Raw genomic sequence first — 25,618 nt, 5'->3', positions numbered from 1 at the left:
GGGTATGGATTGGCTAAGCCCCAATGGGGCGGTGATTGATTGCGAGCTTCAGCTAGTGAGGGTTCGCACTCCCAGTGGGGGAGAGTTGGTGATTCATGGCGAGAGGCCACAGCGAGGACCGACCTTTTGTTCCGCCGCAAGGGCGAGGCGCTATGTTCAGCAGGGTTGCGCCGGTTTTGTAGCCTACGTTTTGGATGCCCGGGAGAAGGGCAAGTCGACAGTGGATGATGTTCCTATTGTTCGAGACTACCCGGACGTGTTTCCTGAGGATTTGCCGGGGATACCTCCTGAGAGACAGGTTGAGTTCAGGATCGACCTCGTCCCTGGTGCGGCTCCGATAGCCAAGGCACCGTATCGACTAGCTCCCCCTGAGATGCAGGAGTTGTCTACACAGCTGCAGGAGCTGTTAGACAAGGGTTTCATTCGGCCGAGCAGCTCGCCTTGGGGAGCGCCGATCCTGTTTGTGAGAAAGAAGGATGGGTCGCATCGTATGTGTATTGATTATCGGGAGTTGAATAAGGTAACGGTGAAGAACCGTTACCCACTCCCGAGGATAGATGATTTGTTTGATCAGCTTCAGGGAGCGTCTTGGTTCTCCAAGATTGATCTACGCTCCGGATATCATCAGATGCGGGTTAGAGATGAGGATGTTCAGAAGACTGCTTTCAGGACCAGGTATGGTCATTACGAGTTTGTGGTGATGCCATTTGGGCTCACCAATGCTCCAGTCGCGTTCATGGATCTCATGAACCGCGTGTGTAGACCGATGCTGGATCGGTCAGTGATAGTGTTCATAGATGACATCTTGGTATATTCCAAGACGCAGGAGCAGCACGAGGAACACCTGCGGGAGGTGCTGGAGGTTTTGAGGAGGGAGAGACTTTTCGCAAAGTTCTCCAAATGTGAGTTTTGGTTGCGCGAGGTGCAGTTCCTTGGTCACCTCGTCAACCAGAAGGGTATTCTGGTAGATCCGGCCAAGATAGAGGCCGTCATGCAGTGGGAGGTCCCGAAGTCTCCATCTGAGATTCGGAGCTTCCTAGGGTTGGCAGGGTATTATCGGAGATTTATTCAGGATTTCTCCAAGATAGCAGTGCCGCTCACCCGACTGACCAAGAAGTCGGTGGTATTTCGTTGGGGTCCGGAGCAGCAGACAGCATTCGAGACCCTCAGGCAGAGATTGTGCGAGGCTCCGATCCTTACCTTGCCAGAGGGAGTAGAGGACCTTGTAGTCTATTGTGATGCCTCGATCACAGGTTTGGGAGCAGTTCTGATGCACCGAGGCCATGTGATAGCTTATGCCTCGAGACAGTTGAAGCCTCACGAGGCAAATTATCCTACCCATGATTTGGAGCTGGGGGCAGTTGTGTTTGCCCTCAAGATTTGGAGGCACTACCTTTATGGGGTCCGTTGTACTATATACACGGATCACAAGAGTTTGAGATATCTTATGGATCAGCCGAGTTTGAACATGAGGCAGAGGAGGTGGTTGGACGTGCTGAAGGACTATGACTGTGAGATCCTTTATCATCCAGGGAAGGCCAATGTGGTGGCCGACGCCCTAAGCCGCAAGGTGTCGGCGGCCCCTATCAGGGATCTGTGTATGAGGATGACAGTGATCACTCCACTGTTGGAGCGGATCAAGGAGGCTCAGATGGAGGGCCTCAAGGAGGAGAGGCAGAAGTGTGAGAGGATAGTAGGCCGAGTAGCTTCATTTGATTACGACAGTCGGGGTTTGTTGACACTTCATGGTAGGGTATGGGTACCGTACTGGGGTGGGGTACGGCAGGTATTGATGGAGGAGGCTCATAAGTCTCGATTTTCTATCCACCCAGGAGCGACAAAGATGTACCGAGATCTTCGACCCGATTATTGGTGGCCCTGCATGAAGCGGGACGTCGCCTGGTACGTCGAGAGATGCCTGACCTGCCGGAAGGTCAAGGCGGAGCACCAGAGACCTCACGGCAGGATGCAGCCGTTAGACATTCCCGTGTGGAAATGGGAGGACATTACCATGGATTTTGTCACCAAGCTTCCCCGGACCGCACGTGGAGTGGACTCGATATGGGTAGTAGTGGATCGGTTGACGAAGAGTGCCCATTTTATCCCGATCCAGGAGAGTATATCGGCGGAGAAGTTAGCCGATATCTATGTGCGTGAGATCGTGGCACGTCATGGAGTGCCGGTATCAGTGGTGTCTGACCGAGATGTCCGTTTCACATCCAGATTTTGGAAGCGGTTCCACGACGAGATGGGTACTCGTCTCCATTTCAGCACCGCTTTCCACCCTCAGACAGATGGGCAGAGCGAGAGGACGATTCAGACTCTCGAGGACATGCTTAGGGCATGTGTCCTAGATTTCGGTGGCAGTTGGGATACGTATCTTCCGTTAGCGGAATTCTCGTATAACAACAGTTATCATGCGAGCATTGATCGACCTCCCTTTGAGATGTTGTATGGGAGGAAGTGTAGGACCCCGATTTGTTAGGGCGAGGTCGGTCAGCGAGTCATTGGGAGCACAGAGGTGGTGCTCAAGACGACTGAGTTGATCCAGCAGGTCCGTAGTAGACTGCAAACTGCTCAGAGTCGGCAGAAGAGCTACGCCGATAGGAGGCGTTCGGATTTGGAGTTCCAGGTGGGAGATATGGTCCTTCTGAAAGTCTCACCTTGGAAGGGTGTCATCAGGTTCCGGAAGAGGGGCAAGTTGGGCCCCAGATTTATTGGTCCTTTCAGGGTTTTGGCCCGGGTGGGTCGGGTTGCTTATCGGTTAGATCTTCCTGAGGAGCTTAGTCAGATCCACAGCACTTTCCATGTGTCTCAGTTGAGAAAGTGTCTGGTGGATGAGTCAGCAGTCGTTCCCCTAGAGGATATTCAGGTTGATAGCAGCCTGAATTATATTGAGAGACCGGTCGTAATTCTGGACCGGAAGACCAAGGCCTTGAGGAACAAGGAAATTCAGTTAGTAAAGGTGCAGTGGCAGCACCGGAAGGGGTCCGAGTGGACGTGGGAGGCTGAGGAGGAAATGAGAGAGCACTACCCAGAGTTATTTGCAGATCCAGCCGTAGCAGACTTCGAGGACGAAGTCTGAGACAAGTGGGGTTGAATTGTAACGACCCGTTTCCGGTATGTTAATTCCTTGGTAATTGTTGTAAGTTTTGCAAGAGGAACTCGGCGAGTTCATAGCCTGACTCGCCGAGTAGGGTCGCGGCTGCGAGCTCGCGTGAGCCGGGGACTCGGCGAGTCCATATCCTGGACTCGGCGAGTCCATCCGTCTGGGTGAAACCCTAAATCCCCAGGTTGCCCACTATTTAGACCACCTTATAGCCCCATTCTCGCCTCCCTCACCCTGAGAACACAGTGAGAAAACCCTAATCCTCCCTTGAGAGCTTATAAGTGATTTGGTGCCATTTTGTGAAGGTGTGAAGAAGGAGAAGAAGAAAGAAGCAAGGAAACGAGTTGTAGTGCAAAGATCCAAGGGCAAATCTGAGTTTATTGAGGTATTTTCGGAGTTCCCTTCTTGTTATATGCTTTAAACTTCCATTAGAGCTCTTCTAAGAGCTATTTGATGTTTGTTCCAAGCCTTATGTTTGCATGAATGTCTTAATAAGTCGAAATACCTTTGGATCTGGATGTTGGGGTGTTGTAGAGCCCAGATCTACTGTCTTTTTGGAGTTACTTTGCATATTAATCATAGATCTACCCATTTTATGCATCTTTTAGCCTTATTTCCCTTATTCATGAGGTTGTGCACGTAAAGTTGGAAACTTTACGTGGTAAATCAGCTTATTGGACTCAGATCTATCAATTGTATGTGTTGGATTCAAACAAAATCGAGTAAAAATCAGTTGCATGGCAGCAACTCGGCGAGTCGGGAAGAACGACTCGGCGAGTTGGGTCGCGAGTTCCCCAGTCCTTCATTTTGATCAGTGTCGAGTGAATCCAGTGAGTTAGAGAGTGGACTCAGCGAGTTGAGGGTAGACTCAGTGATGGAGGGACTCGGCGAGTTATTCATACAACTCGGCGAGTCCAAGGCAATCTTCTTAGGATCATGAACAACTCGTCGAGTTTGTTCATACGGCTCGGCGAGTCGGATGAAGATTGTCTGAGTTCTTGGATCAAGAGGGTACTCGTCGAGTCGATGCCACACTCGACGAGTAGCAGCGTGTAGAACTGAGAAGTGAGAGTAGGACTCGGCGAGTTGGGTGGCCCAACTCGGCGAGTCAGCCCAAAGTAAGTTGACTTTGACCAAGGGTAAAAGAGTCATTTTACCCCAAGTGCAGTGTTTAGTATTTGATTGAGTGTGTTCATGGGCTTGTAGCCGAGGGGATTCAGGAGCAGCAGCCGGTAGCTTTCAGAGACACACACTCAGCAGCCAGCTTACGAGGTGAGTTTCCTTCCAGTAGGGACGGGTCTAAGGCCACAATGCCGGCCCGTCCAGTTAGCAGTAGTTTCCGGACTTGATCCGATGCAGAAGTTAGTATGTTTGATGCCTTCGTGGCTCAGACAGGATTTGTGAGCTATATTTTGTGTGTTATGTATTATGTGTTCCGGGCTACGGCCCGATGTAGTATGTAGTATATGTGTTCATGCTAGTTGTTATGATATGCTATGCTATGTTCAGTCCCGGACTTCGGTTCGATGCAGTCAGTTCCGGACTTCGGTCCGATGCAGTTAGTTCCGGACTTTGGTCCGATGCAGGGGACAAGGTCCCAGTCAGTTCCGGACTTCGGTCCGATGCAGTTAGTTCCGGACCTTGGTCCGATGCAGGGGACAAGGTCCCAGTCAGTTCCGGACTTCGGTCCGATGCAGTTTCCGGGCTTCGTCCCGATGCAGTGGGCAAGGCCCGATATGTGTTTATATGATATTGCTATTGTATGGTATGTGGTATTTTGGGGGAGCTCACTAAGCTTCGTGCTTACAGTTTCAGTTTTGGTTTCAGGTACTTCCGCAAGCAAAGGGAAGAGCTCGGGATGACGGCATCGCACACACCACCGCCTCAGCTTTAGCCTGGGATTGATTTAGTTGTTTGATTTGATGTAGTATGATACAGTTTTCCGCACAGTATTTTATTATGTTTTGGAGTACATCACGCATGGTTTTATTATATGATGCTCTGATTACAGTTTTGATTATATTAAAAACAAAAAAAAAAAATTTGGGTCGTATTTTTGGGTCGTTTCACATCTTCTCGAAGATTGAAACACGTTTCACTGTTATGAATTTCAACAACTCGCTCTAAAAACGCATTCGTTCCCGGTACGAACTCCTTAATTGGAATGACACCGTCGTTCGAATCATACATGCAAATCGCTCGACCTTCATCTTCGATAATCATATTATGCATTATAATACATGCTAGGACCATTCGTTTAATTCTTTCTTTATCCCAGAGTCGTGTATCATATTTTACTACATGCCATGTCTGCTTAAAGACTCCAAATGCCCTCTCGATATCCTTTCTCGTCGATTCCTGTTTTTTTGTAAAAAACTTTGTCTTTTCACTTCAAGGAACCGAGTACGCCTTCATCAATGTAGAATAATACGGGTATATCCCATCACCAAGGTAGTAACCGTATTTGTGCGCGTGCCCGTTCACCGTGAACGTCATATCAGGTGCTTTGCCGGTCCAAATATCGTTTAAAAGTGGAGACTGACCAAGAACATTAAGATCGTTGTTAGACCCCGCTACTCCAAAAAAGGCATGTCATATCCACAAATCTTGAGATGCAACAACTTCTAAGATGATAGTTGGTTCACCTATATCTCCTCGAGTGAACTGACCACGCCATGCAGTTGGACATTTTTCCCAAGCAACATGCGTACACTCTAGACTGCCAAGCATACCCGAAAATTCATGCCTCTCTTCATGAGCCGAATATAATCTCTCAATATCACGTTGAGTAGGTTTGCGCAAATATTCTTTGTGAAAAACCTCATAAACACATGCAGAAAACCAATCTACACTTTCAAGTATTCGTCAGATGCATTGAATGCTATACCGTATCCCAAATACCTAAGAGCTGCCGCATATTTTTGTATACTACTAAAACCCATTCTTCCTCTAGCATCAGGTTTTTGTTTGAAAAAATTATTACTAATACCTTGCCACATTAGCATTTTAAATGTCACTCCATTTTTCTTCTTTTAACATCTAAACTTAACATTTTGTAAGGAGTGGTAACACTCCTAGCACTCCATTTTTTATTTTTTATTTTCTATTTAATTTAATTACTATATTTTAATAAACAAATAATTTTTTTATCTAATATTATATAAAATATTAGTTAAATGGTAGTTGAATATATATATATATATATATATATATATATATATATATATAAACATTTTTTTTGTAATTAAATCATAAATTGTTGAGATATTAATTTGGATGGATAAATTGTTGTTGAGATATTAATGCATAAATTAATTTGGATGGAATCAAGAATTAAATACGCTGAAGTTTCAACATGCAACCCTAAACAATTCATTTCAGCCAATCAAAACCTCACAGTGCTCTCTCTTTCTTCTCGCTTTATGCTTGGCGTGTTTTATTTGGCGAGTGGTGTTCTACATTTTTGGCGAGTAAAACGAGTGGCTTGACGAGTGCCACTTCGCTTAGTCTTAAGATTCCAAAACTTTAAGAAACTTTAAGCAATTTGTAGTACCGACCTTTCCATTGACGAATCGTCGATTCGCATCCATAACAACGTGGTAATCTGGGGTGTTTAGGTTTCCTTTTATATGACTTTTGATTTTTGACTTTTTCAAAAAGTATTTTAGAATGAATTTTGACTTTTAACTTTTTTTAAAAGTCAAAAGATGTTTGAGTAATAGAAAAGTTCTTTTTAAAATGACTTTTTACATATAGTAAAACGAAGGGTTTTAAAAAGTCACAAAAACATGACTTTTTGTGACCTTGTGTGTAAAAGTTAAGACAAAAGTCATTTTGCTAATCTAAATATTTTTTAAAGAGCTTCTTTTGCAAAAAGTCATTTTACAAAAATTCCTTTTATAAAAAGCACTTTTGATGTTTAAAAGCAATCTCAAACACCCTCTCTATTTGCATTTTTCGTTCATAAATCTGCAATTCAACCATAAAACTTTCGTAATTCAAAAGAAGGAAAAATATAACTATGTCCGGGAGGGCGGGAGAGGAATTCCAGCTGCCGGAATCGGTACATTTCGCTCTTCAAGTTCAATTGCAGATATGCAGTAATTGAGTAGGTATGATTTTTAAAATCAAAATTTATGGATTTAAAATTTCAAAGCTTAGTTAGAGGTGATTGGGATTACTTTTTAATTTTTTTAAAAAAATACTTTTTGTAGAAATACCTCTTAGAAAGGAGTTAAAAAAATGAATTCTATACAAATTAATTTTTTAATTTTTTTAAAATGTGTTTGGATTAGTTTTTGAGGCAAAAATCAAAAGTGGTTTTTAAAAAATATTTGGTTTAACTTTTACATGTAAAATGATTAAAAATAAGATGTTTACATGTTTACAACGATTTACTACTTTACATATACTATTTATACTTAATATTTTTTAAAACACATATTATAATTTTGTAAATATTTTATTAGAAAATATAAAATATAAATTTCTTTTAAAAAATTTCTAATTTTTTTATTAGACCATGATAATATTAAAACTACGTTCATACAAATTGTAAATAATTCATAAAAAATATCATAGATAATATTACATTCATCTTCGCAATGTGATTATATCTTGTGCAATAATATCTCGTATCGACGTCATATACAAATCATCATCACTCGTGTGACGTGTATTTGGATCTTCTTCGTAAACTTCACTACTAGTACCACCTCGTATGTGATTGTAGGATTCTTGTTGTGCCCTATTAAACGCTTCATCAATCTTACCAACATTTCTAATGTAGTTATGGATCGTCATAAATGCTATCACAATTCTCACTTGGTTCTTGTACTTATAATTAACATGCATGTCTCTTAATAACGTCCACCTAGCTTTCCACACTCCAAAAGTTCGTTCAATGATATTTCGCAATGATGAGTGGAGATAGTTAAATTTCTCTTTCGGTCCACGAGGTTCACGAATGGCAGCCGTGTGTCCACGTCGATAATCTGGTAAATGATAACGAATATTTGTGTCTTTGTATGGAGCAAGATACCCTCTGGTATTTGGATATCTGGAATCGTAATATTTATCTGTAAATAAAACAAACATTTATTATTTGTTTCGAACAAGTAGTAAAAACATAAAACTTGTGTTCCAAAAAAAATATACTAACCGCCCGTTGGATATGGAAAATTAAGATCTGGTCTCTATAAGGCTTCATTAAAAATTATTGTGTCATGCGCAGTCCCCTCCCAACTGGTCCATACATGTTAAAATCACAAACAACCATTATATTTTGTGTTGCATATCCCTTTTGACCAATGTATTTCGCTTCCTCTTTTTGTGGAACTGATGCCCTAACTGTGTCCCATCTATAGCATCAATGCAATCCTTCAAATACAAAAATATATCATAAATAAATAATTTGTTAAAGTTTGACTACCAAGAAAATGAACATTGGATAATACCTTGAACATTGGATGATACTGAGGGTTATTTAATATATATTCGGGAACATCATCATTATAGTTTCCGACTCAGAGCTACACCCATGATCCAAAGTCATCAAGAATATTCCTACAAACTCCTCAATAGATATATTTCGAGTTTGTTGTAGTCCGTAATTTGTAGCAAGATCTATGCATAATTGTCCAAAAACCGGTACGTGCAGTCTAAACATCTCATAACACCATTTAGGATGGCCATTTAGTGCTTCATTAATAAACATGTGCCCTGTACGGTCTGAAGTGTGACATTGCATACGTACGTTACGAGCTAGTATTACCCCTTTCAAAGCTAATCCACATAACATTTCAAATTCTCTATCCTCTTCCCCCCAACATTCTTCAGTATCATTGAATGAATTAGAGTCATCACTATCCATCCTACATAATACAAATAAAAAGATGTCAAGCATTCCATGTTCGGCCACCAGTACAACCTCTTTAGGTCTTGGTACATCTTGTCGGAGCCGGGATGGACATAATATCTTGTTTTGTGAGCCTCATCCAAGACTAGAACCGTGATTCCTCCGAATTTGGGCGTCCAGATTCGGTCCATGAAATATCGTGTCCCGTCATCCCTAAGCTCGAATTGTTGTTCCATTCATTGCAGGGCTTCTTCTGCAATATTCTCTTCTTTTACAGCTTCGAGTTGGGCTTGCCGTATCCGTGTACCTAGATTGGAATGAACGGTCATGATTAGTGCACACGCACGTCTAGGTTTCTCATGCTCTTTCCGACTCAGAGCATCTGCCACTACATTAGCCTTGCCAGGGTGATAACGAATCTCACAGTCGTAATCATTTAGCAGTTCGAACCACCTGTGTTGCCTCATGTTGAGTTCTTTTTGTTCAAAGATATGCTATAGACTCTTATGATCTGTTAAGATTGTACATTTATTACCATACAAGTTTTGCATATGTTGTTAAACTTATAAAATAACTTAATGTAATTGCATCAACTACAAGAGAATACGTTTCTTCATAATCAATTTCGGGCCTTTGGGTAAAACCTTGTGCAACAAGTATTGCTTTATATCTCACAACTTCATTTTTTCTCGTTTCTTTTGCGCACAAATACCCATTCGTGTCCCACTGTTCTTACTCTGTTTGGTGTATAGACTACAGGTCCAAAAACTTTTCATTAGGTAAGACAATTAAGCTCTTTATTTATTTCATCTTTCCATTTTGGCCAATATTTTCTATTCATACATTTCTCAATAGATTTAGGTTCAAGATCCTCATTTTCTTTATAATCGAGCGCAGAACATAATATGAAAAATTATCGTCGACTTCTGTCTTATGTTGGTTCCATCTTATTTCTGTGATGACATAATTTATTGAGATCTCATCATTTTCATTTTTTTCAGGTACCTTATATTCTTTTGTTATGTCATTGGGCTCTTCTAGAGCTTCATTAATCTTTTCAAGAGATTTTGTTTTCTCTTTTGGACCATCAATTGTATTTGCTCCATTTCATTTTCGAGGATTTTTATCTTTGGAACCGGCTGATCTTCCACGCTTCAGGCGTGCCTAAGATTCATTTGTAGTTGTATTTTTTTTTCCTGTAGGATATAAATTCTAACTGGAGTATGTATAACTGGTACATGAGACTTTGTTACTCACTTAGGGTCAGTAAATGCTTCTGGCAATTGATTTGCTACATTTTGTAAAGGAATTATCTTTTTTATTTCAAGTTCACATTGACTTGAACGAGGATCTAAAACTGAAAGTGATAATTCCTTTCAAGAAATTTTATTTTCCAGCTTCTTTATTTCTCACCCTAATGTTGGAAAATATGATTCATCAAAATATTAATCATCAAATATAGCTGTAAATAAATCTTTAGTTGACGATTTTAAATATTTTACTATAGATGGAGATTCATAACCAACATAAATTCTCATTCTTCTCGAGGACCCATTTTTGTGAAGTGAGGTGGAGAAATAGGTACATAAATTGTACATCCAAACATCCTTGGATGGTAAATATTTGGTACCTGACCGCAAACCAGTTGAATAGGGGAGAACTCATGATAACTAATTGGCATTATGCATATAAGTGATGTTGCATGTAAAATTGCATGCCCTTATGTTGATTAGAAAGTTTATAATGCATTAGTAATGGTCTTGCAATTAATTAAAGGTGTTTGATTAATTAATCAATTAGACCATTTTGCATACGAACATGTGTAACAGGATGTTCAATCCAATCGACATGCAATAATCGTTAATAGCATGCAATGAAAATTTTGCAACATTGTCAAGTCGAATTATCTTAATTGGGTAATCGTGGAAATGTGCCCTTGGGCTGATTATTTATGCAAGTAATATTGCAAAAACCAAATTACAGCTAGACAACAAGCACACATGTGACCATCTAGTTGACTCATCAATTAAAACCATAAAATATCTAAATGGTCCACATAGTGTTAGATGAATTAGTCCATAAATATCCTCTTGAATTCTTTGTAAGAAACTAAGACTTTCATACCCAACTTTGTTCAATGATGGACTGGAAATTAATTTTCCTTAAGAGCATGCAACACAATTCATTATCTTGAAAAATCTTCTGGTTTTTCAAGGAATGACCACTTGAAGTTTCATTTATTCTATATACCATAATAGATCTGGGATGGCCCAACCGGTCATGCCAAACTATGAAGGTAATATCATACCGTTTTTATTTTCAATAACATGAATCATTGTAATATTTTCGATAGCATGAATCATTGTAATATTTGTATAGTATAATCCGGAGGACAATACATGTAATTTTTCCAAAAAACTTTTCTTATCCGATATCATTTTTGTAATGTTGAGATAATTTTTATTACCATCATTAGTTGTTTCAATAGGATATCCATTAGACCAAATATCCTTAAAACTTAATAATTTTCTTGGTGATTTTAATAAAAATAATGCATCACCAATTGTAATTATTGTCACTTATGGTAATACTATATTTGCTCTTCCGGAGCCTTTAATCATTTTTGTATTACCTGTTATTATATTAACATTTGCTTCTCTAATTGATAAGTAAGCAGAATGTTATTGCATTGTCTGCAAGAAATATATCTTCCTTATTTCTTTTGCGAATATTCATATTTCTTTTCAATAAGTAAATAAAACATAAGAAACATTCGACATATGACATAAAAACATAATAAATGTCATGAAACAAAACTACACAATATTCTTCAATCACCATCCATATCACCACTTGTCCCTTCTGGGTAGACAAGAAAATCGACAACATCCAAATCTGTCATTTCAGGTTGATCTTCATGAATATCACTTTGAATAAAATTTGTTTTGATATATTATTTTTCTTTAGATTTTAGAGAAGTTTCATAAAGATCAACAAAATGCTTTGGTAAGCGGCATGTACAAGACCAATGAATGGTCGTTCCACATTTCTCATTAATATCAAGAATCATCCGGGCAATCATTATCTCTAACATTCTTAATGTTCTTGAATCTCTTTACACTATTCATACTTATTATTTATTCACTTTGATCGCTTTGTTGAACTTCTTAATTTCGAGACAAGACTGGTTTATCAGACTTGACTGGATATTTATTATTAATAGACATTGATCTTAAGTTAATTCAAGGTTTGAGTTTTCAAACCTTGTCCGAGTAGATCCTTGTTTTCACAATTGGTATCAGAGCCTAGGTGGTTGTCCTTTGAATCTATAAGAACATATTATAGTTGGTTGAAGATTACCTTGGTATCTCAATTGTTTCTGTGTTCAGGATAAAAGTTCTTCTATATACCACTTCAGCTCTAATATCTTAACTTCAATGGCTGCTTCTAATCAATCTCAACAAATGTAATCAATGCAAATAACAAATAACATGGGTTGCCCATTGCTTGCCCATTGCTAGTTGTTGAAGAGTATGATCACTGGAAAGTTAGAATGGAGAGATGTTTAATTGGTAAAGAAAAAGGTGAAGAAATATGGAGATTAGTGAAAGAAGGTCATCGTGTTCCAGTAAGACAAGTGGTTAGAGATTCTTTTTCCACATTCATGGCCCAATAGGAGGCTCAACAAGCACCATTGAATGCATCAGACATCGAGAAGCCTCACGCAGATCAAGTCGCCTTCTCTGAAATGGCTTTTGGTATACCTCCATTTCTCTTTGAGCACATTAGGTTATGCAAATCTGCAAAGGAGATTTGGGATACACTACAAGATCTGTTTGAAGCTTCAGAGAACATAAAGTATAAGCGTTTGACATCTGTTGTAAAAGACTTCGACCCCTTCACTATAACTCCTGGTGAATCTATAGCCTCTGCCTCAAATTGGTATAGGATCATGGTGAAGTAAAATGACGGAACATGGAGTAGTCTGAAATCCACTCGAGTACAATCTCAAGTTCATCAACAACTTAGGAAAAGGATGGGGAAACGTTAAGGTATGTTTTCAGATTAATGGGTCTCTGAAGAAACTAAAGCTCTATCAGTAATTTGATGAACTACAAGGTCATGAATCCAATGTTGCTCAAATGTTGAGAGAACTTTCAGGAGGTCCTCTCGCTTTAGTTAGCTCAGTCAATCCACTGATTCCGAACCCGTCTGTTTCAGATCATTTTGGAGTCATCCCACTTGTTTAACCTACACGAACCATTCCACCTGTCACACCTGTTCCTTCAATTCCGAACTACCCGCACGAAGAAGACATTGATCCAGAAGTCGTTGATTCTGAACTTCGTTTTCAACAAGAGTTTGCACTTCTATCTATGAAGTACAAACGTCCTTGTAATCCTGATAAAAAACCTTCCTAAAACAAATTTCAAGCTCCTCGCCAAAGAAATCCTCAACCTTACCCTAAAACTATTGAAAATCCACAAGTATACCGACCCAACATTCTAAATCGTTCTTCAGAACCTCAAGACGTTCCGAACTCAATCAAACCTAAGGTTATTTGTCACAAATGTGGTCTCGGAAACCACTTTGCTAAATACTGTGTAACACACGGTTTCTAATCGCTTCATCATTCGGGGTCGTGGCTCGATCATCAGTTATCATAAGGATTAGGGCCTTTGAAAAGGTGGGATCTTGGCCCATTTGGATGCGAGTGATGTATTTAAAGTGATATAGGTGTTTGGTTCATGTTTTGGAGCCTAGGGGTATTTCGGTAAAGTGTCAATTCGGGATTTTGTGGAAATTAGCTTTTTGTTCGAAAGGTCTTAAGGATGGTATGAGTTGATAGAAGTGTAGGTCTTCTCATTACCTTTCCGTGGATAAAAGGATCGTCGGAAACGAGCTTATAACGGAGAAGTTATGTCGACCGTCGCTGGTTAGGTTAGGGCTATCGTCGCCGATTATGGCTTCGCACCCTTCTATGATGTTACGACACGAATGGGTCGACCGATGTTATGCTCAATCGATGGCTCACCTCACTCCTCAACACCTCCTCACCATCGTTGTCAGCCAATGATAGATTAAGAGATTAATTTCAGATCATTAAACTTAGGTGTTGTTTGTTTTTTGTCTGTAGATTTTCTTAGTCTCTTTTGCCTGCATCGTACAGACCACACACAGACATTATGTTTCGCAGACTGTTTGTTTTTTAGAAGACTACAGACCTAACAAGGTCTGCACATCCTCTTCTTGATCTGAGTCTTCAAACCTCTTTAGGCGTCTTCTAGCCTAAAAAACATATATTTATTTGTTTTTTTAAACTTAGATTTATTCCAATTTTATCAATGATAAACAATTTGGAAAAAAAAGGTACACTACTTAAGGAAAAAAGGTTCGATGACACAATCATGACCTTTGTGACAAATTTATAAATAAAGATTTAATTACAATAATGGTCGTTGGAGCTGTAAATATAAGATATGAAAAAAATCTTAATATTGTCTTATATTTTTTATGCCAAATTTTTTTAAAACATTATTTAATGCGGTATCATTTATTTTAAGGGAAAACTATTTATGGCTAGTTTTTAATTGATTTTGAAAAAGTAAAATGAAAATTTTGAAATTTTCATTTAGAATCAATGTTTATTTTCATCCATTTTATGTGTTCAATTTTTTTTATCCATAATTACAATGTTTAGGTATAACTTTGCAACCAAAGTTTGTTGGTTTTTATCAAAGATATATGTTAATTCGTACCATTTTATTTTTATTTTTTTTTTTACAATAATACATAAAAGTTGATCTATATTTGTTAATTATCTATAATAAAGTTATAAAATTATTGAAACTTTTTATTTTTTTTTTCAAATAATCAGTTTAATTTAATTGTAGCTTATTCTAGCAGTCTGCAGATGTTAAAAAACAAACAATTTTGTTCTTTCAAACTGCAAACGTTTGGTCCACCTCTTTTATTGTAGAGATCCGCAGATGTTGTCCGCAGACTGTAGACATTTTGTCTCAGAAAAAACAAACAACACCTTAACAGAGGTGCTTGCATCAACAACAGGGCAAGTGTGTGTTTTGTCTATAATAATGATTCATATAAGTAGACTTTTCCGCGAAGCCGGGAAAGTAACTTTCTAATTTGTATCTAATTTTTTTTTCTATATCATTTTGTATATTGAATATATATTCAAAAGGATCCTTTTGATTGTTTAGTAAACCATGTTTATATATGTAAAATATCAAAAATAAAATTTTGGATTAAAAATGATGAAATAACAAATTCCTTTTAACTTAAATAAACACTTTCAAATAACTTAACTTAGTAGTAAGTTACTAAACACGTTTTAATTCATGCAATTCAAACAATCAAATAAGCAATCTAAACACCCGAGTGATCCATCAGTTTGATGGCCTTCTGATCGGATTCTAGTTTTTTTTTAAACTTAACCATGTTATAGATGAATTTCAATATATAGATGAATTTCAACTTTTTTACGGTAGAGGGAATATACCATTGCCGCCGCGGCAATGGTATATTCCCTCTACCGTAAAAAAGTTGAAATTCATCTATATATTGAAATTCATCTATAACATGGTTAAGTTTACCACATTGATGGCCTTCTGCGGTTTGGGTGCGAACTTGACCGCAATGTGGCAAATTTTGGTCATACCTTCTTCTTTTTTTCTCTATTTTTTTATTTCTTTCCCCCTTTATTTTTCTTTGGAAATCTAATTCTTTTTATATATTAAAACCAATTCCTTTAACTTCTATTTCCGACAAATGTATGTATTTAATTTCCTTTTCTCAATTTAACTCTTTTCTCTCCCTTCTATCTTGCTTTCTATTTTTTTTGTTTCATTTTCTTTTAATTTAGTATATAGATATCTAGATAATAATAAATTTGTCAATAATAATGAAGAGGGATGTGCTCATGTGGAGCTTTCTTTCTCACTGATTCTCCTATTTTACACTGATTCCTTTTTCGATGAGAAAAGAGAGAAGAGGGGAAAGCGAAAATTGCAGACTTCTTCCCTCATCTGCAACCCCGTGCTTTATTCATAGTCTTCTCCACCACACCTCTATTAAGCCACCTTATACCATCATATTAATTCCGAAATGGATTCAGAGGGTGTGGGGGACCTAATCTCATTTCTTGTTGAATTAAACACTGACGCAAAAAAGGTTTGGGTATTTTGAGAGTTATGTTCGATCAGAGGGAAAACAGAGGAAGTATTTGTGTGCGATTCAGAAGATGGAAAAAGGGAGAACTCGATGGAGGGTGCTGTAAGAAGAGAGCAAGGAGGAAGAAGGGACAACGGGTGTGCTCTGATTAATCAAATCGGGAAGGAGATTAAAGAAACAATGAGGTCTTATTTCTGGAACGAATTAGGGGCACTTCATTCGTTGGTTTGGTTAATCAAAGGGATGGATCAAGAGGCTGAGAAAGAAAAAGCAATAATCGGTCAATGTTTACCACTCTGGGAGGAGCTTCGACTGAAAACCAAGGACTGGTGTGCTAAGTTTCATGTCAATGAGAATCACGCACACAAGGTGTTTGATTGATAAAATGTTTAAGAGAAACTACTGCCCTGTTTGGGAAACAACTGCTTTTATCCTTGATCCATTCCATTTGATCTGTGACACAGCTGGGAATTACTTGCCACCTTTCAAATGTTAAGGTCTGAACAAGAGAAAAATGTAGTAAAACTTATAACAAGGCTTATTTCACGTCAAGAAGCTCACATTGCATTAATGGAGCTTATGAAATGGAGATGGAAGAAGGGAACAATAGACAACTAGTGGGTTGACGGTGGAAAATTGAAAAGGGTAAGGTATAAAAATGTGGGTCCCACTTAAATTTCCTTTTTAATAAAAAAAAACTAAAAATCAGTAAACACCTGAAAAAATAAATGGAAAAAAAATAGATAAGGGCATTACAGTCAATTCCAGTCGGTCAGGGATGAATCGTGCATGTTGTAAAGTATGAACTGTCCGAGTTAATTTTTGAAAATAGGGACTAAACGTGCATTTTGACACTTGCACGAGAGACGATTTGTGTAATTTACTCATAAAACTATGATGTATGGTTTTATGTTAACTAGAAGGTAATCCGCGCTTCGTAGCGGTCCGATTTTTTTTTTCGTATTTACATATTTCGGTGTTTCTTTGGTTCTTTTTCTCGTTTGTTGTTTCTAATTTGTGTGTGTAATGTTTTGAGGAAAGTAGGATCATATAGTAGAATATCGAAGGTGGGAGACAAAAAACACAAATTCCACAAACTAATGTAGCAAAACATTGAGGTGTTACATTTGGTAAATACCAGGGACCAAAAGTGGCAAACTATTAAAACCTTTGTAGCTAGCAGTAGAAAATATCGAAGTTGAAGGACCAAAAGTGTCAACTTCACATACTAATATGGTAAAAAGTTGAAGAGAGACTAAAAATAACAAAGTATTAAAACTTTTATGGCAAAACTTTAAAAAGATTGAAGAGTAAACTGCAAAATGTTTGAAAATTTTGTGGCAAAACTTTAAAGAATAGAAAATATATTGTTCATAAGGGTTTTTGTGATTTAATTGTATATATAATATGAGTAATGTTTTTTTTAATATTTTGAAGTAATGATATGTTATGGTTTTTTTTTTATTAAAATTAAAGTTTTTATTTAAATTAAATTGTTAAAAAAAAGTCTGGTACCACTTTGTGAGTGTGACAATGAAGCATATCTTTATGGTAAAATGTGATGTGACATTGAAAAGAATGTGGTTACTATGGCATTACTTCCTCCAACCGTGGGATTACTTTAGCCACATAGTTGTATTCATACACGACACATATATACTACAATTATATAAGTGGGATAACGCCACTAGTGTATTCATGGTTGTGTTGTACTACTTAGTTCAATTTGTTTGATCGAAGAGGAATATATATATATATATATATATATATATATATATATATATATATATATATATATATATATATATATATATATAATGTCACCCAATCCTCTCTCTCCCCCCACTAGAGAAAAAACACCTACACTAGGGATGAACAGTTTGTCCCAAATCTCGATCTCATACCGGTACCGTACTGGAACCAGTACCGAACCGTACCAAATTTGAAAATATAGGACGGTACTCGATACTCCAAATATATGAAATTAGGGATTCGGTACCACCGGTACCAGTACTAGTACCTAAAATCGGTACTATTTCCGGTATCGGTATCGGTGAAGTTAATTTGGTTCGATACTCGGGATTTACTTTCGATAAAATTCGATTTTCGGAAAATCGGGAACGGTACGGTTCGGTACCGGTTCAGTCCCATGCTCATCCCTAACCTACACCCCACCCTCGTTTTTCTTCTTCCCTTGTTGTCATCTACCTCATCTCTTTAGCTCTCATAAACGTATCTGAAGCCCCATCGTTTCTTTGTGTAATCCCAACAACCAAGAGAAAGAAGGTACATCATACACCAATTCTTGAAGAATAGATGACCTGATCTTGAAATCTGATTCACAGAAGGTATGGTGGTGGTTGGTGTTGATGTTGATGAAGACGATCGTCACCAACTTCGATTGTGTTAACAACCCGTTTCTCTTCCAAATCAAGACGAGGTTTCCTGCAACAAGGTTCTTCATCAGGTTCATCAACTCAGAAAACCCCTTTAATTTCAAAATTGATCAAGGGAAACCCATTGATTTAAGAATTGAAAGACTCCCTGAATGTTCGCTTTGTTAAAACGATTTTGACTTGGCCTCTGGCCAATTTGCACCTGAACCGGAGACTCTTTGCCATCTTTCTCACATGTATAATGATTTGGAGGTGCTTGAAAGCTTCAATTATGTTTTTTCTAGGTTTTGAGGCTCTTGAAAGCATCGATGAACACACAATCAAAGCTTATATAAGTTCAAAGTTGGATTTAATTATTTTGAGTTTTTTGTTATGTCTTGAAATTTCATTAACTGATTGGTTTGAGAATACGAAGACGGCCTACATTTTAATTTTTTTTGGACAAAGCTTTGTATAGATTTGTTCCAACTACTTTTTGTATTCATGGTCATCCTCAGCCTCCATCTTTGATTTTTTTCTTCGAAGATTTTGATTTTTTCCAGCTTCAATTAGGACTAGATCACAATTTGGTTTGGATTTTTGATTTTAATATTGATTTAGTAATTGTGTTTGGAGTTAGAATTTGTTCTTTCATCTTTTTCTCACGGATGCACCTTACTCATGGCATCATATATATATATATATATATATATATATATATATATATATATATATATATATATATATATATATATATATATATAGAGAGAGAGAGATTTTATTTTTTTTATTTTTAATTATTTAAATACCAAATAAATAAAGAAAATAAAAAAAATAAAAATAGTAAAATCAACTTTTCCACTAAAAACGCAAAAATAAATAAATAAAAATAAAATAAAAAACTTTGATTTGAACTAGCCGTTTACAGAAAAGGACAAAATGTTCTAGCACCTCACTAGTCATTATCGACTATCGAACTTCTTGTTTTTTTTTTCCCAAAAAATTTCCCTAAAAAGTTAAAACATGTTTTGGCCCAATCGAAACGGCCTAACCATCCTCCAAAAAAGTTTACATGTCACGTGAACTTAATTTTATAACTTTAGGCTCGTAAATATAAGTTGTACCTTTAATAAGGGGTGTTCGTTTGGATGGATCGGATCGATCCGATCTAATTAGTTAAATCCAAGTTGATTTTGGTTTTCAAAATATGGATCCGTATACTCAAAATAAATGCAAATCCGATCCAATCCGATTATAATTCGGTTGGATCGGTTTTTTATAATTTGGATTTGAAAAACTAAAACATTTTAAAATTACATATAATTATAATATTATCCAATTTTTATAGAAGAAGCAAAAAAAATATTTAACTGTGATTTAAAAATTTTAAACTACTAAGAATGTATATTATAATTTAATATTTAATAGATAAAGAACTTCTAAGAAAAAATATGTATTTATGTTTTTTATTAGATGAAACTTTTTGAACTTTGAAAAAATAAACTATAAAATTAATAAATAGTTATAGTTATATTAAAAATAAATAAATAATAAATTGTTATTCGATTTTTTTGGATTATTCGGTTTATATTTTATAAACCAAAATCAATCCGAAATCCAAAATAGTAATTCTGTTTTGTTGAAAACAATCCAAAAATCCGAATATCCGAACCAAATAGTCCAATCCGATTTGTCAAATTGGACAATTTGGTTTTATCCCAATAACGAACAGTCATAACCTTTACAGTAAAAAAAAACATTAAATTGCAAACGAGTCCCCCACATTTACAAAGCACCCAAATATTGCCCCCCAACTATGTATATTATATATTTTGTTATTCAATTCAATTTCGGTATTTACCCGCCCCCCCACTATGTATATTCAAAAATCTCCCCCTCAATCTTTAGTTCTTTACACATCAATCTTCTCATCAATGCAATTTGCACTGAATCCCAAAAACAATTCCGCCTTCAAACCCCCGTCTCAGCCCATTCAATCACCACCACAATCTTCATCATAGAATCGTGCCACCACCTGCCGCCACCGGCAATCAGAAACCGCCATGTCCACTGCCTCCGCAAGCCCATTTCACTATCACCTCAAAGCTTCCATTTTTAAATTCATAAGAGGCAACATTGGTCTCCCCACCATTGATCATATCAAAGACGGGGTGGTGGCGGCAGTGAAATTCCCAGCAAGGGAGTATTCTCGTTTGAGAAAGACTGCATAGAGAAGCTCGTTCCAAGAATCCGGGACTCCAGGTAAGCACCAATGGCTGCAGTCTTGCTTACGTAAAGGTGCGGGCCCACCATATTTTGGGCCCAAATAATATAGAGATGCATGACCATCTTTTCGCTTTGATGACATGTATGTCACATTCAATAACTCTAATGACTCATTCCCGTGTTTGTGTTCCGATAACACCGAACCGAAAATATTTGTGAAAAACATGGTGCCCGATGAAGCCGGGGATGAACTCAAGTCCGGCAGTGTCTCGAGGTGGCAGCTACCACCGGATTTCCAATCACCGCCCCTAAAACACCGCCCCATTAAGTAAGTAAGTAAGCATTAACCAAAAATCTTATAATAAAGATTTTCAAGGAAAATGAAAATGAACCTGAAATGCACCGGAGAAAACCCCCGGAAGATGACTTGTGTCTTGTTCGTGTCTACTTCTTTACTTATAAAGTTCAAAACCGTTTCAATCGATTTTTTGTATGCGGTTTCTATGGTCATATTCATTTTCACATCTCCGGATTCTTGATAGTAGCACCCCCTACAAATTTCAAATTTGTCATGTTATTTTCCCAAATACGTAATTTTTAAACATCATGACAACACTTAAACAAGAAACAGGGTCTTACTCGCGTGTAGTTTTCTCAATATTCCACCAATGGCCACTGTTGAAGACAATCACATCCGCGTTTTTCCATTTTGCAGCACTCCAATCCATTTTATCAAGCTTCAAAGTGGTTCTCACCTGTTTTGGTGATCCAGGAGGTGGTCTGCTCTGTAACACCAGATATGGAGCTCTGTAATACTCGATTGTGCAATTGAAATCCAAAAATTTGAACACCAAAAACCCCATGTGTTTCGTGATTGGTCTCCCGTTGACTTCATATATTGAAGATGCGTTTGTAACAGCAGAAGATAACAAGCACAGAAGGGATTCCCATTGATTTCTCCCAATCGAATCACCAACGAATGCTAGCCTACGGTTTCTTAGCCTTTCCAACATAGTTTTTGCATCGAATCTGTATTCATGCACATATGATCAAAACCAAAAATTCATAAGCTTTCATACACGAGAATCATCTTTGGAAAATTCAAAATCATCACCCAAAAACACAAAATCTCCATCAACAAATGGCATAAATAACCGATCTTTAGCATACCCATCAACTTCGTTATTCAGGGTCGCAATAATCTGGTGTTTGGATGTTGTGATGCTTATGATTATTTGATTTGATTATTTTAGGGTGGATTGTAGCGGCAATGAAAATGATTACAAAAAAGTCTAGTACAATTACTTATATACCCCCGGTTATAACACAACTTCAACCTCAAAAACATGTCCAACCATTATCTCATGTACCACGTTTATAAAGGCTAATTCAATTCAATTGATTATTATAACTATTTATTCAGTATCTCATCATCAATTTAAGGCTTAAACAATAAGCAATCGATTATTTTAATCTAATTCTTCCCCTTAGCAATAGATGGTTAAAGAAATTGCATATAAAAACACACCCGATTAACATATGTGATGAAAAAACCTAAAATTTGCAAAAATGAACTTAGAACCATCAGCTAAATCTTACCAGCTAATTATAACTCAAAATTGAATAATACCCGATTGATTTTTTCACACAAAAAGACACAGTAGAGTCAGAGATAGATAGATAGAAATTAGAACCTGGGTAAGTTACAATCTTTGGGTTGCCATCGCCACTTGGTGTAGAAACTATCAACTCTTCCGTTTTCAGAACACCTAAAACCATCATCTAATAACAGACAATCTTTAGAATCATAAAGTGGATAACTCTCGTCCCACACCCAATTACCATCAAATATGTTACAGTTTTCACCATGACCCATTTCAAGAAACCCAGAAAGATCTCGTCTCGAAGAACTAGACGCACTTAACCCAGACCACAGACCCAACCCATGGTGCCCACGAACCCTGAAGCCTTTGCTCAAGGACCGATAATCCAAGAAAAAGAGGCACACGATGAAGCAAAGACTGATGCAGAAACAGCCAAGTTCAGAAGGCTTCAATTTCTTGAATTTCTTCAACAATTCCAATTGGGTCATTTTATTCGGATCCTTTTTCGGATTCTAGAACCAAAAACTGAGTTTGAAAAGAAGGGTATATATCTATTTGGGTTTGGGATTGGCAAAACTCAAAAGGGGGTTTCTTATAAGAGCGAAATAAAGACCAGCAACACACACTGGTTAACAGTTATCAAAGGGAATTTGCAATGGAACGAAGAGAGAGGTGGGGCTTTTGTTTTGGGAGGAGAGAGAAAGAGAACGGAGAAAAGAAAGGACAGAATTAGGAGATTAGATGGGTGGGGCCAATGGAGGAGAGACAAACATTCATGGTTTTCACACACTAGTGTGTGTTTTCTTCATTTTTTTTCTTTATAATATACAATCAATCCTCTTGATGATTAGTGATGAACCTGTAACTTGTAATCATGTGAATTATTGCAAACATATAAAGAATCAAGAAAAATGGAAAATGTTCAAAGAAAGCAATTTTTTGACTTGGGAAAGTGGAGAGAGATGTTGTCGGAGGTGGATTTCGTGGGGTTTAGTGGGGAGAGGGAATAGTGGGAAGAATTTTGAAGAGTCTCCGCGCAATTGGTGCTTAATCATAAATGTCGACAATTGTCCTGTGGCATAATATCAAACTGAAATCTAGGGTATTTGTCAAAATACCATTAAAGATTGCAAGTAAATTACAGAAATGGTCTAAGGTTTTTTCAAATTTTCATTTTCATTCAAAAAGGATACAACGAGTCATGCATAGTAAAATATTATATCTCCTAGATCTTCGGATGTAGTCTTTAAAAGAATTAGTTTTACCATTCAAAAAGGCTTAGCGGTACAACTTGTTGCCCGTTTGCCATCTCACTCATTGTATGATGACAATTAAATTATATGATTAATGAAAATTTTGAATGGTTAAAAAAAAATTTCATTCAAACTTTCGAAATAATCACAGGTCGTATCTTTGTGGTTTTTAAAATTTACGGTTTTGATCCTTGATCAAGGTGTTCACATTTGGATAATGGATATTCTCATGTTTTCTATACAATGGATGAGCATCAGTACTCGCTTTTGGAACCGAAATTGTCGGTTTCGAAACTGTAACTGACTTAAGCGGTTATGGTTCCGGTTCCTAAAGTAATGGAACCGCCTTAAGTGGTTCCGGTTCTGGTTCTCATTTTTTTCGGAACCGCTACCCGTCGAAACCGGTTTTTTTTTTTTTTGTGTGTATAGTATGAATATATGTGTGTGTTATTTAGATTGATATAGAATATATTGGTCCGTTTTGTCCGTAGTCTCCAGTTCCAGGACTGGTTCCAAAATGTTAAGAACTGCCTAGACCGGTTCTGGTTCTCGACAAATGAGGTGTGTATCCATCTACACTCCTCCCTAGATCCAATTATTCATTTGATATTTGAATATTGTCAACCAATTAAATACAATTAACATTGGTTAATCGAACCGACCTTATCCAATACAATGGTTTCGTTCACCACCGTCACTCTACGACATATGGAAACGAAGTACCAAAAGCTTAGAGAACTTTCTCCTATTAAGCTACCTCACATGTGTTCTCATTTAATGAAGTATTTTCATTATTTGTGGATTAGTTGAAGAATTATTTAATCGTTTTGCTTAATATACATATTACCCTCAACAAATTATTGTTTTGCATCCTTTAATTTTCATTATGTTTTCAGCTGGTTCTCATTTGAGTTTCCATGTATGCTGAACAATAGAATCTATCAATTTTAATACTAAAGATTCTTGGAGTTGTCCTGATCAAAGTTCGAAATAGGTTTTTTTTTTGTGATAAGTATGAATGCGTTTACTTTTGATTCTAGCTAATGTAGTTTGATTAAAAAATCTGAAGGGAAACATGTTACATATATTTTTTTTTCTAGGTAACACAATTTAAAAAATCAACAGATAGTTGCTTTTAGTTTTGTTTCAAAATTGAAAGTTTGAACTAGGTTTTGTTTGTGATCACATTATTGGAGCATGTGAGCGGTTAAAATGCTTAAGATGAGACATAAGGTTAAAGAAGATCATGTGAGCGGTTAAAATGCTTAGGTGGAGAAGAAGATCAAACATAAGGTTAAAATGCTTAAGATGATTAAAAGATGAGACATAAGGTTAAAGATAAAATTTAATTAGATGGGCAAAAGTTACCAATTTCATAAAAATTAGGTTTAACATTGTTTTGACTTAGTTGTTACTAAGGATGTTAAGAAATTTACTTTCCTAAGTTCCTTGTAAGAATTATAAGTTATTGGGTTAAATGAAGTTAGTTGAGAGTAATATTGAGAAACTTAAAACTTGAAGGACCAAGGGGTCATTAATGAAAAGATATAAACATGACCCTAATTCCCTCTTTCTTTTTATATGAACGAATTTTGATAGTCAAGAGAGAAAGAGTGGCGAATTTTTGAAGATTGGAAGTGAATTCAGGAAGCTTGAAGAATCATTGAAGAGTCTCTTGAAACATTACCTAGACTTTAGAGTGGAGGGTTTCATATAGGGATGAGATTTAAAACCGGAACCGGAACCGTTAGAACCGGAATATATAGAACCGGTTCTGGCTCCGGGTTTAAAAATTGGCTTTATCCGGGTTCCTGGTAATCCAGGTTTGGGTCCATCGGGTCCGGGTATCAGGTCTAAGAACCGGAACCGATGTTAGGAACCGGAACCACTTTTAGGGGCCGGAACCGGTTTCTATGAAACGTTTAAAACATGCATATCTCATTTGTTTTAACTCGGATTTACATATGGTTTTTTCCAACGTGTAGTTTAGAGTTTGTACATGA

The 25,618-nt window shown here is 37.2% G+C and overlaps 1 protein-coding gene across 1 annotated transcript; it reads right to left on the bottom strand.

Annotated features, from left to right (window-relative positions):
- Nucleotides 1–20,185: 20,185 nt before the first annotated feature.
- On the bottom strand, nucleotides 20,186–23,368 carry LOC145073079 (protein trichome birefringence-like 10). Its single transcript, XM_079019631.1, has 4 exons — nucleotides 22,453–23,368; nucleotides 21,398–21,787; nucleotides 21,151–21,309; nucleotides 20,186–21,066 (listed from the first exon to the last, which is right to left on the bottom strand). The coding sequence occupies exons 1-4, from the start codon at nucleotides 22,848–22,850 to the stop codon at nucleotides 20,688–20,690; spliced, it is 1,326 nt and encodes a 441-aa protein (XP_078875757.1). The 5' UTR covers nucleotides 22,851–23,368; the 3' UTR covers nucleotides 20,186–20,687.
- Nucleotides 23,369–25,618: the final 2,250 nt, after the last annotated feature.

This window comes from Lactuca serriola, chromosome 9, assembly GCF_051521515.1.
Source record: "Lactuca serriola cultivar US96UC23 chromosome 9, Lser_US96UC23_V15, whole genome shotgun sequence".
NCBI lineage: Eukaryota > Viridiplantae > Streptophyta > Magnoliopsida > Asterales > Asteraceae > Lactuca > Lactuca serriola.
Note: the sequence above shows the minus strand (reverse complement) of the source record. Positions and strands in the feature narration are given on the sequence as shown.